Source organism: Muscardinus avellanarius, assembly GCF_963383645.1.
Source record: "Muscardinus avellanarius genome assembly, chromosome: X".
NCBI classification, from domain to species: Eukaryota; Metazoa; Chordata; class Mammalia; order Rodentia; family Gliridae; genus Muscardinus; species Muscardinus avellanarius.
The window spans coordinates 96,049,139-96,062,149 of record NC_137792.1 but is presented as its reverse complement, the minus strand read 5'-3'; the positions used below and the strand labels follow the sequence as shown (position 1 = coordinate 96,062,149).

The 13,011-nt window shown below is 49.1% G+C and overlaps 1 protein-coding gene across 2 annotated transcripts in view; it reads left to right on the top strand.

Moving 5' to 3' along the window:
- Nucleotides 1-6,927, top strand: part of TMEM164 (transmembrane protein 164) — a gene marked incomplete at both ends in the record, with an annotated part of 176,968 nt that extends 170,041 nt beyond the window's left edge. For both annotated transcript variants that reach the window (XM_080719405.1, XM_080719404.1), the window contains 2 exons: nucleotides 4,919-5,019; nucleotides 6,721-6,927. In XM_080719405.1, the coding sequence (XP_080575531.1) occupies nucleotides 4,919-5,019; nucleotides 6,721-6,927 (308 nt within the window). The remainder of the gene's footprint in view (nucleotides 1-4,918; nucleotides 5,020-6,720) is intronic.
- Nucleotides 6,928-13,011: the final 6,084 nt, after the last annotated feature.

Sequence of the window (13,011 nt, the reverse complement as noted above, 5' to 3'; positions counted from 1 at the left end):
TGCTAGAAAGTCTGTGCCTTTCATTTATTCACATAGAGATTCTCGATTATATACTGTATATCACTTGCTGAAGGTGAATGGGGTACAGAAACAGCCTGTCACTCAGAAATCCATCAGTCCAGTGTGGTACTGATGATGTGTCATGGAGGGACTGGTGCCATTGTGGGGCTTGGGGAAAGGGGCTGTGAAAGCACTGAAAACTGCATCCCTCAGTAGTATCCCCAAGAGTGTGAAGCACAATAGGGTCTGGGGCTGCAGTGGGGCAGGGGAGGAACACAGTGAGAGGAGGCTGCCTATTGCTGGAGTGCCAGCTTCCCACAGGACCCTCCCCCATAACACAGACACTCCAGTCCTGTCCTGAAGCCACCGTCTGGCACACATGGCCTGTCATTGTTGCCTAGCTGTCACGAGGGGAACTTGAGCAGAGGCCAGAGGGAAGGGACACCTGGGGAACAATGGCTGGGAGGTTGTAGCAGTGGGATGCATGGCTGTCTGAGCACCTACTGGCCCTCCTGGTTTCCCTCTTTCTCTGTGGACCCCCAGCAGTGTGGGTGACAACACAGCACTCAGTTCACACTCACTCAGCAGCCAGGCAGGTGCTCATACCCTCAGTGTATCACACGGTGCACCCCCATGCACCAAACTCTGCTGAATGCCTTGAATGCACACACAGGAACACGACAGAGACCTCAACCCTGAGGCGCACTCAGTCTAGAAGGGCCGGAAGACAAGGAAAAAGACTACCCAAGTCGCCATGCTGGAGGTTCTAGACAAGTGGCAACAGGAACGCTGAACAGCAAATCCCTTGGCACAATGTGTGAGAGTTGGTTTCCCCACTTCTCTGCCATGCTGCCAATCTTCCAGCCTCAGTTTCTCCATCTCAAAAATTGGAGGGATAGTCACTGTGTCCTCAAGGGCCTCCTAACTCAGCTGTGCCATGAGCCTGCCTCTTGTTCCTACAGTAAGGCTGAGCTTCTCCCACAGAAGAAATCCCTGGCTTGGGTTACCCCAACTCTTTCCTCCTCTTCCCTCCATTCCCCCTCCTTACAGGGTATTCTCTATTTTTCTGCCTCTGGCCTTCTTCCTACATCTCAGTGTTCGCCTCATTCTATTCACTGAGATTGTGACTCATATAACAAAAATGATCAGCATTTGCTAAATCCCCGATCCGGTACTTTAATTATGATATATTATCTCATCTACCCAACAACCTTGCAAATTAGACAGTGTTATTCCATTTTACAGATGCATAAAACTGAGTTCAAGAGATACCAAGACCCTGAAGTTTAATAAGTGATGGAGCCAAAATGTGAAAATCTCCACCTGCCGGCCTTGTTCCTATACCCTCACTCCTCATACTCTGCGTGCTAAAGCACATACAGCCACTGCAGGAGCATTTCTGTGTGGAGGTTCCACCTCGGTTTTAACCCGTCTAAAATGGACTTCCTCACCCCCTACCCCTTTCTCCAATCTGCCTTCTCCTCTTGTGTCCATCATCGTAAGTGGCATCATCAACCCCGTGATGCCCATGCTAGAACCCTGAGAGTCTTCTGCAGTTCTTCTTTTCTCTTCCTCCACCTCGTGTATTCTTCTACCATGTTCTGAGGACTTTTTCTCCTACATTCTTCCTTCTCAAGCCTCATGCTGTTACCTTCAAACACTATCCTGTTCTTTCTCCAGTTTCTTTGCCAGTCTCCCAGCCCCCACCCTCTGTTCCAGGCCATCCCCCCACCACGCTGATTAGGGCGATCTTTCAGAAGCACACGAGTGATCCAAGCCTGTGTCTGCCTTAAGCCTCCCGCTGTTTTCAGTGGCTCTACAGCAGAGCTCAAAGCGGGCCACCCATGGGCTGAAATCCATCCGGAAGACATTTCATTTGATCCCTTAAGCATTCTTAAAACATTTTGAATTGGTTGCCAACATCTAAAAATTAGGAAATTCCACATAAAAGCCCATATTTCTGGCTTCTCTTGCAAAAATGGACAGTGTGGGTACCTCCTAGCCCACATCCCTGCAGCACAAGGATTGGTGGAGCTGAGCAGCACTAGCCCTCTTTAGAAGGATGTGTGCACTTGCCAGGCTCCAGCATGCCTGGTGTCTCTTGGCCCTTGAACACTTCTTGCTTCCCATGATGTGCCTGAAATGGAGGCATCAGTGCTCGTGACCACACTGCACCAGATGAAGCCCAACGCCCTCGGCATGATTCCAAAAGTCCTATGTAGCCAGCCTGGGAGACACCAGTCCTGGCTACCTCTGCATTTCCACCTGCATACTGCCCATCACATTTCCCCTGTGGCCCCACTGAACTCTTATCTGGAATTCCGAATTGCCTCACTCATGTCTGCCTCTGTGTAGACTGCTGCTTCTGGTGTTCCTGGGGCCCATCTGAAGTCCTATTGGGCCAGGACTCTGCTCTGATATTCCTTTAATTGAGGAGCATTGTTTACTCCTCCTCACCCCACCCCTAAGCCAAGTTTGACCTCTGACATCAAGTGGCCCATATCTTAGTCATCAGCCACACCGTGTTGCAATTGTTGATTGTGAGTCCAAGTCTGCAGGGAGCTTGTCTTCTTAGAATATGTACTAGGTGCCTAGTAACTGTCAGATGATTGGAAAAGTCAGTGAAAGACAGACTTGGGGAAATGCCAGTTCAGGGTAAGATATTGCTCTTTCTTTTTAGGGGTGGGAGGTGTTTGAGGTTCCTTTCATTCTCACGCCCCGCCTTCTGAGTCCCCATTCAGAGTGACACCTACAAAATCATATAAAACATGCCCTTGCTCTATAAATCTGGAGTACATCCAAGCCCACTGGGATGGCAGTTTCCAGCACTGATACAGAGGAACCATAGCATTTTTAGTGTACCTGGGGAAAGGATTTGTTCTTCAGTTGTACAACCTTTAGATATGGCACTTCTTTTTTGGTGCTAAAGATTGAACCCATGGGTATTCTATCTCCAAGCTACATCCCTAGCCAGCCAGCCTGCCTGCCTGTCTATCATTATATGGTACTGTGAATAGAACCAAGTGTCATTCTACTTCCAAGCAACACCCGCAGCCCAATTTTTAGTTTTTATTTTGAAACGTTCTCACTAGTTTGATGTGAGTCTCACTACTTGCTGAGGCTGTCTTTGGACCTGTGATCCTCCTGTCTCAGCCTCCCAAGTACTGGAATTACAAGCGTGTGCCACCACCCTCAGTTCTTTTTTTTTTTTCAACTTTTGAAAAAGGGTCTCACTAATTTGCTGAGGTCTTCACTAAATTGCTGAGGCTAGCCCGACATCTGCAATCCTCCCGTCTCAGCCTCTCAAGTACTGTGATTGGTTATAGGGGTTGTCCACTGTGACCGTCTGACACATTCTTCAGTTCTTTGAATTGTTATGACAAGCTTTTTTTTGGGAGGGGGTACTGGGGTTCTTGGAAGCCCTTCTACCTCTGGGCTACACTCCCAGACCTATTTTTACATTTTTTTTATTTGGAAACAGGGTCTCCTAAGCCAGCGCACGTAGCTGGCTTCGAACCTGCGCGATCCTCCTGTCTGCCTCCCAAGCGCGGGGAGAATTGTTATGATAATAAGAGCATCTAACACTCACTGAAGGTTCAGAGTCTGCCAGATGCTGGGGATAATATTATCTCTATTTTACAAGCAAGTAAACAAATTTGGAGAGTTTTAACAACTTTTTCAGGGTCATATGGCCAGTAAGTAATAGGGTCAAAATTTATACCCTATATCTATAGCCCCTTGAACCCAAATCTATCTAACTTCAAAGTTAACATTCTCAAATACCATATCATATTCCCTCAATGATACTTCTCTTTAAAACTGTGAAGAAATAAATATGGAAATGAAGGCTTTACAATTCCATATATGTGTGTGTATGTGTCTTAACAGGTAATATATGTATTATATACATATATTATTGTAAATGTATGTATGTATTATACATGTGTTTCTTTTACATGCATATGTGTAATTGCACAGTGTATGTATAATTGCAAAGTTGTTATTTCCACAATTATTTTCACATATCTAAATACACACATATATGATTCACTTAAAAAGAAATGAGCTGGGTGTGGTGGTGTATGTTTCTAATTCCAGTACTTGGGAGGCTGAAACAGGAGGATCACAGGCTCAAGGGCAGCATCTGCATCTTAGTGAGGCCCTGTTTTATCAAAGTAAAAAAATAGAGCTAGGGTCGGGCGTGGTGGCTCACACTTGTAATCCCCACGCTTGGGAGGTAGAGTCAGGAGGATCACGCAGGTTCGAAGCCAGCCTTGCTGGCTTAAGAGACCCTGTTTCCAAATAAAAAACCTATAAAATAGGTCTGGGAGTGTATCCCGGAGGTAGACGGGCTTCCAGGAACCCCAGTACCACCAAAAAAAAAAAAAAAAACAGAGAGCTAGAGGTGTACCTCAGAGAGAGAATGCCCTTGGGTTCAATCCCCAGCATCACACACAAAATAGAATAAAATACATTAAAAAGAGGCACGGAGAAAATGGCCGGGGAGACTTTCGTGTTTTAGCAGTGGCTATCTTCCATTTGAAGCATGCTGGGGGTGTTTTTCTTCTTTTGTCTTCTCTCTCTCTCTCTCTCTCTCTCTCTCTCTCTCTCTCTCTCTCTCTTTCTCCTTTTTAATGCACCAAATTACCTTTAATGGGCATGCATTAATTTTTATAATAAAATCATTTCTTTGTAATAGCCCCAGCATTGAGTGGCAGAAGAGAGGTCAGGAAAGGGCTGTTAGGAGTACCCAGCTAATCAGTGGGGCTCTCTCTCTCAAGTAGCAGTCACTGATCAGTGAAAGGGGAGTGAGCAGGCTGCAGCTGTGACCTCAGCACCTGCACTCTTGTGGACAAAGGAGAAGTGAGTCATCCTCCCCCCCCCATGCCCTGTCTCACCATCTCCCCTCTTCCTCCAGGTGCTTATACCCCAGAGCCCCTCAGCAGTTTCCGGTGGGCTCTTCTCTCCACTGGCCTCATGTTCTTTTATCACTTCAGCATCCTGCAGATCCTCGGCCTGGTAAGTTTGGTTGTATCCCCTTTGCTCCCCTCTGTTTGGAGTTCTCCATAAATCTTGATAATCCTGGTTGGCGCTGGCGTATCATTTTGTTTTGAAAATACAAGATGCTAAAGGCCAGGATGTCAGATTGTTGTGTCTGGGTTGCTGATTTATGAGCCACAGCCTTGGCCTCTCCAAAGAGTTTTCTGAATCCTTCAGTAATGTCTGATTTTTCCATCCCTGGGGAGGCAAGGAGGCCCTTCACTCATGGCCACATAGATCGGAAACAGTGAGCTGCAGCTGGGAAGTGGTTTGCTGTGAACTTCATCACCAGGAGGCAGGACCCCAGCCCTGGCCCTGGGCCTGGGAACGGCTTCTGACCTTGGTTCCACTCTGGGCCTCCTCCCAGGTTCTTTCGCAGGTCCTTCCTGGAGCTGTGTGGCCAGTGCAAGTTCAGTGTTGGGGAACCCTTGACATGCTGTGGGGTTCAGAACTTCCTGGAGTGTGGAGAATGGTTGGACTCAGTAGTTGAGCTATCCAGAACCCAAGATCGCCGATATTGCAAGGGATCAGTGGCGAAGCCAGTAGGAAGAGCTCGGGGCTAGGGCTGGGGATCAGAGACCCAGGTTCGAGTCCTGATTCTGCCACTGCTCTGAGTGTGTCATTGTACCCTCGGGGGCAGCGAGGTCTCTGCCTCTCTGTGACATGGGATAGAAGTCCCCAACCTCCCTGAGAGGTGGTGAGGACTTGTCTTTAACCCGAACAGGCTTGAAGGGCCCTGGAAGGCAAGTGGCGTGGCCGTCCTCAGGGTAGGAGTGGCATGTCTGGTTTTGTGCGGGTGACATTCATGTAGCACCAGCCGTGCGGACCTTGCATGATGAGGACGTGTGACTGATATCCCAGCACCTTCGTAGGAACAGTCACTTTCTCTCCCTTACCCTGGTGAATGGCTCTGCTCTGCTTTGCCGGGGTGTATGCAGCGGGTGGGGGGATGAGTTCCTTGCCAATAGTATGAACGCGTCCCGTGCTCGTGGGAGGACGCAGTACGTCCTGCACACCCTTCCTCGCCTCTCGCTGCTCTCCACTGACTCCCGCACTCTTCGAAGCATCAGTGTGTTCATGTCACCATACATTCCATGCTCGGGCCATGCCTCCTTCAAGGAAGGCTCCACTCACCCCTGCCATCACCCCTGTTCATCCTTCATAAGTCCATTCAGATGCCACCGCCCACGTAAAATCTTCTCTGAGGACTCAGCCCCCTTCTCTATGCTCCTCAGACCTCCTGTGGCATGTAAAGCTTGATGGGCGCCGTTTGGTTTGAGGTCAGATGCAAGAAACTAATCACCCCCACTTGAGTTGATTGCCAGTGACATGGAGGCAGGGACCGTGCTGTTAACTGCTTTTTTATCCCATAACACCTCTCCAGGGACTAGGCACATAGTAGATGCTTAGGAATGGCCATAGGTTCTGTGCCCGACTGGAACACAAGACTGAGCAAAAACCAAACAGCTTCTCCACTCAACAGCCCACCCCATCACCTCCAGAGGGCGCTAGCCTTGCTCCGCTCAGAGACCTCAGGCATAGAAATCCTTTTATGAACAGGTGGGGATTGGTCAATCCCTCCTTGTCCAGTCCTCCATTAGGTAGAGATGGCTGAACTGGCAGGAGCCAGAGAAAGCCTAAGGATGGTGTACGCTCACTCTACCTCCCTTGTCCCTGCAGGTCACCGAAGTGAATTTGAACAACATGCTGTGTCCGGCCATCTCAGACCCATTCTACGGCCCCTGGTATCGCATCTGGGCCTCGGGACACCAGACTCTCATGACCATGACCCACGGGAAGCTGGTCATCCTGTTCTCATACATGGCTGGGCCCTTGTGTAAATATCTGCTGGATTTGCTCCGGCTTCCAGCCAAGAAAATAGACTGAAGGTGCTTGTTTTTTTTTTTTTTTTATCCCCAAGGAAGCAAGTCCTGACTTGACTTGGAGAACACCCAGTTCTTGATGAAATCATGGGAGAGGGTAGTAGGATGTTTGGTGTATTTCATTTCTCGTCCTCTCTGTCCCTTTCTTCAGCCACTCTTCCTTCTCCAGCTCCTCCCCCAGGCTGTCTCCTTGCGCCTGGGGTGTGGTACTTGGGGCTAGATCTTTCCTCCTTCCTTCCCCTGGGCCCCATCTCCCCTCCGAGTGGCCTTATGTGGGGAGATGGTAGGCAGTGGCTCCCTCACTCTGCTTGTTGGTGCTTTAACAAGAGGCAGGGAACAACAAGCAGTAGTTCTTCCAGTGTCACATTGACGAGATGAGGTTGTTTGATTTCTCCACTGCCAGGGACCTCCATGCTCATGCTGGGATCCCCTTTTGTCTCCAGCACAGCCCCCACTGTACGGGCACTGAGGCCTTTTATCTATACCAGCAACAAGCCCAGAGCCAAGGGGTTTCCCAAATCATGGCCAAACTGGCCAGACTCTACCACACTCAAAGCAGGGAGCCTCCCAGCCACTCCCTCCAGGATTCTGTGTGGGCTGGCAGTCAAGAGCACTGGAGGTGTAGACTGAGACCAATGATCCACTAAGGGGCTAGAGAGCGGTGGCAAAGGCAAACCCAAAGCAAAGAGCATGAAAATATACATGGTGCCAGGCAGGACCCTGTGCAAATCCTGCCCATGAGAGCTAAGAACTGACCCATATCCCAGCCAGAGGAGAGCACAGAAATTAAGAAACTAATCAATCAAGTGGTGAGATGAGCAGGCTGTGATTTGAATCACACTCTGTATTCCTGTCGATAATAACATTCTCATCTCACAGGCCCTTCAACACATTCTTGTCTCATTTCTTCATCTCTGTCTCTCAAGCAGCTTCAAGGAAGAGTGAGCTAGAGTTGGCATTTTGAGTTGTCTCTATGTCTCTTTCTTTCTTTCTTTCTTTCTTTCTTTCTTTCTTTCTTTCTTTCTTTCTTTCTACCAGGAGAACCCTTGTGCCAGAGCCCATTTCTGGAAGGCCCTGTAAGTCCATTTCTGAGGGTGACAGGCTATGGCTGCATCCTGGTTTGGGAAGCTCTAACTCCTGCCAGTGTTGTTTCTCCGGGGCCAGGTTTTTATAGTACAACCGTAGTGCTGAGTTCCTTAACATGGGGGGCATCATACATATCCTACCATGCCCCCCAAAACAAAGCCCAAACCTAGGATGAAAGGGAGTTGCCAAGGGATCTGGTCCCCCAAAGAGTGGAGGTTCAAATGCTCCCAAAGGAGGGTTTGTTGAAACACTTGCTCAAAGTCATATGTGGACCTCAAGAAAAGAGACAGTGGCTGGGCATTTGTTGACACCTCATTGAGTCCTGCTGGGAACAGAAAAAACTGTGACAGGTATCCCCTCTCCTCTCCACTCTAGACGACCTTATTGCCCCAGGCCAGTTCCAGTATTTCAGGTTTGTCCATATTAGACCTGGGGTGAATTTCAGTGAAATGGTGGTCTTGATTTTAGCAAATAGGTCTACAGAAGGCAGTGGTATGCAGGAGAGTCTCTCAGAGTAAGCTGAGACACACAGAAGCATTCCCAGGAGGGATCATTCTTCAGCAGAGGCCTGCTGCCATTGAAGTGGTCAGTCCAAAGTGTGGGGAACAGGAACCAGACCTCGCTTTTCTTGGTGCCCCTTTACCCTAGGATTTTTCTGTCCAGAAGAAGCACCTCCCTAGCAACTGGATTCGCCCTATCTGCCACCAAGCTGCTGCACATGTGAGTGGCGGGTGAAGCAGTGTCAAGGTCTCAGAGTCCCTTGGCATTGTTACAAAAGGAGAATGTGGAAAGAGGTTGTAGGAGGAGCCCATGGGGGCTGGCCCAGACCCTCCCAGAACAAGGAGCTGCTCTTGGCTGAGGATCTATGCTTCAGCTGGGGACCAGCTCTAGAAAACCACAGTTAATGTGACTCTAGGGCCTCTCCATCCCCATCTCTGTGGCGTGGCACAGATTACCAGTTACCTTGGGCTTTCCCTATATTGGCATGCCTCCAAATGCTGGCCTCTGCCCTGGCCACAGCTAAGTGTCCCCTTCTGGCAGATGCTTTTTGGTGCTCAGAAAGAGAGAAGAGAGTGAAAGCCACATTGCCTTGCCTGGCCAGGCCAGAGACAGACACACTTGTTAGTGGATGGGAAGTAATGGGGAGATGCAGGGGTTAGGTTGGCTCCTAAATGTGGAGGTCAAAGGAACAGATAGGGAGTCCTTGCCTGTGTTTGGGATGTTGGGGAGCAGTAGCCAACAAAACTGGTTGGTCTACTCTTACCTTAGGCCAAGCCCATGTGGAGAGGGATAGCGTGGCTCGTTGCAAAGCCACCTGGCTTCCTGCTTCCCCCTCAGGGGTTTCCTGTCAGTGCTGAAGCTTCTCTCCAACCACCCAGCCCAGTTTCTAGACACCGTTTGCCAGTGTGTGGGAGCACTGTGTGAGAGAAGTGTTGGTAGGAGTGGCCAGTTGTCTCTCAGGCAGCCACAGGAAGGGAAAAGTGCTCCTGCAGGCCCCCAGGGAGCCATGTGACCAAGGAGACCAGACTCTTGAGCTGGCCAACTCGGGGTCTCCACTCTGAATAGCAGAGAGCCACGAGCACCGACTTAGGGTCCTTCTCACCCATTGTATTTGACTTTGGACCCAAAAAAGACCTGGCCCATCTACTCTGAGGCACTTTTCCTCTGTTCCATTGACCTCTTAGTGCCCTAGAAACCACCTTCAGGGTCCTGGGCTGAGCACGGCAGTCAGGCACTTGGCCCTGTGGCACCTCAATCGAACACATCACCCCTTCACTGGAGCCTCCATCAAGGTTTTGATAGGTGTGACTTGTTGATGACTCAGTGTTTGATGACATGGGTACAGGTCCCCACAGATAGCACACTTTAGCAAGCCTCTCTGCACTCAAGTTGGGGCTGGGAAGTGCTATTGAGTGTGACCTGTGCTCTCAGGAGGTGGCTGAATGCCCCCCACATGCTCCAAGGGGGAAAAAAAAAACCTTCCCTGGATTCATGGACTTGACCTAATAGCATCTTTCCCCTTTGGAAGAGATTTATTTAGTGGTTTCTACTGAGGTTGGGGAGGAGGGAAAAAGACCACTGTAGGACAAGATGCTGGTAGTTTTGGTGTATGGGAACAGACACATGAGGGGATCCCCACAGGTCCTCGGCTGAGAAGGGGCCGCCCTGGCCACCACCCTGTCCTCTCTGAGTTGGGGAGTCAGCCAGAGGGCATGAGCCTTCTTCTTGTGTATATAGTGAGCCAATTTGTGTTCAGGAAAACCTAGCCGCTTGCTGTCGCCCTTGTCTGTGACATTTTTGTACACTGGTTTGCTACTTATGGCACTAAACAGACAAAAAAAATCCCTATAAAAGATAAAAAGTCATTTTAAGCAGAGGTATTGTCTTCGAAACTCTTGCTTTTTTCTGGTGTCAATGTCATGTCACATTTTAAAGACTTCTTCATTTATACTGGTGTTACTGTAGCAAAGAGAATAAGATAGGATGGTGTGTAATTATTTCTGCCGGGACATTGGCAGATGCCTCTGCCCTTCTTCCCAGTCCACAGTCCTTCCTTTCTCCCATGCTGGGATTGCTGTGCTCCAGGCTCACCCCTCACTGTACCCCGTCATGTGCAGTGGCTCTTTTCAGAACCAGTCCTTCTGATTCCCACGAGAGGGCAGCAGGGTGAGCCTTTGTCAGGCTGGTTCTTGGGTGTTCTTTCCCCTTCCCTTAATCCGTTCACTTCTTGGGGTGTTTTGTAATGTGTTCTTTCTGTTTTGTAAAACCTTTTGATTGTACTGAAATAATTTCTGCAGTCACCTTTGGAAATAAATGGTCCTTAATTTGTGTACTTAGTGTTCTGAATCTTAGTCTTAGGTGTTTCCCTTGCTGAAGATCATCTAATGAAAAGAAACTTACTGTTGGGCCATATTATTACAGTATTTCTGTTCTTATTATTTACTGGTATTAAAAGAGGTATGAAAAGCCAGGCACCTTGGCTCATGCATGTAATCCCAGTACTTGAGGGGGCTGAAATGGAAGAATTGCAGGTACAAGGCCAACCATAGCAACTTAGCACGACTCTTCACAACGTAGCAAGATCCCATTTCAAAATAAAAAATCAAAAGGCTGGGGGTATAACTCAGTATTATAGCACCCCTGGGTTCAATACACAATTAATTAATGAGTGAATTATTTTTTAAAATGATTTGAAAACTCAGAAGATATCTTGCTTCCCGGAACCTTCTCAAGACGGCTTTCTGTTTTAAAAAGTAGACAAAAGGAGTCATTTCTTGGCCTTGCATGCCTTGGGGAACTCAGAAAGGGTGGCTGGTCTCAGCACAGCTTAACCTAGAAACAGTATACCTGAAGGGCATGAATTCCCCCACATTGCCACCAAGGCCACCAGGAATCTAGCAGGCCACTTACTCTTCACGGGGCTTGTCTTCCAAGGAAACTTGCTGGGCTTTCTGAGCCCAGCTATGCTGGGCCCGGCTGGATGACTGAGGCCGAGAAACTAGAAGTATCACACCCAGCCCACTCTACCCAAGTGACCTGTGTGCCAGCACTGCTCAGCATGGGCCCTATGTCTAGCAAGGGTCAGACCATCCTGTAGGGAGGAATGACATAACACTGCCCATCACGACCAGTCAGACCTGCTTTCCCGGGACTACTGGGTTCTTTCTCTTCATACCAGACAGAGGCCCTGCTCCACCTTTTGCCAGTGCTGCTACTTCTAGAATGGATAGATAACGAGAGTGGCAGCCAGCTCAGGTGAACTGCCCCATTTGCCAATATTTTTCTTCAAGGCTCTGAGCAAGGCAGGTCTATAAAATTCTGAACTAGAAAACTACTAGCTTGGTCTTGGTCTGGGCATAGCGGTACACACTTGTAAACCCAGTACTCAGAAGGCTGAGATAGGAGGATCACGGGTTCCAGGACAGCCTTAGCAGCTTAGTGAGACCCTCAGCAATTTGTTGAGACCTGGTTCAAAATCAAAACTGAAAGGACTGGGGCTGTAGCTTGGAGGTAGAATGCCCTTTGGTTCAATATCCAGTACCAATATTCAGTACCAGTAGTTCCCCCTACCCGGGTTTAATTCAGTTCCCAGTAACACACACACACACACACACACACACACACACACACACACACACAGAGAAATTTACCAGCTTAAGAAAATCATTTCTTTTGCCAACCTAGATTCCCCTCCGCAGAGTAATAGCTGCAGCTGGGTACCGGGCATGTTACTTAGCCCCTTTCTACACCTACCTTTCAACTCACACTAACACTCTAACAGCTGATTGGTACCTTCTATCCCTATGGACATGGAGAAGAAACCGAATAAACTGAGGCTCACTAACCAGTGGAGGAACTAGGACTTGAAAACAGTTTCATTAGACCCCAAAAGCCCATGTGCTTCCTCTCGACTCCAAGCTCCACTGCCTTTTTGGTTCTGGGATTGCTGGGGAGACCATTGTCCAGGGATCCCCAGTCCTTAGCAAAGCTGGAGGAGCTGGGCAGTGAGGTGTGGAGGGCAAGAGAGAAAAGAGTGAAAGTCATGACCGCTCAACCTGAGGGGGTCAAGGCCATCTTTTCTTCTGCTGCTGGTCAGCCTTGGTGCAGAAGCCGAAGGCACAAGGCAAAAGGGGCGGACACACAGGGCCTGGTGCGAGCTGCAGGGAGCAGAAAGAGGCTGGTGGGGAGAGGGCGAGGCAAGCAGGCTTCGTGGCCTTTTTATACCTTCTCATTCAAAAAGAAGAGAGCCACAGGCCAACAACCAAGGCCATCACCATCCCTGCCCTGGGCGACTGCATCTGCCCCTGCACCCATCTCAGCGCATCTTGCTGCAGTCTTGTTCTCCCTCCACAGGCCCAAGCTCTGGGCCCTGCAGACATCTTCAATTTCATTTCACCCCAACATTCTAAAAGAACCATGCACAGATGCCACCTCGCTCCAGCTAGTTTGCACTCCATTTTGCCACACCATGTCATTTCCTGCTTCCTTGCTGCCTTTCTTT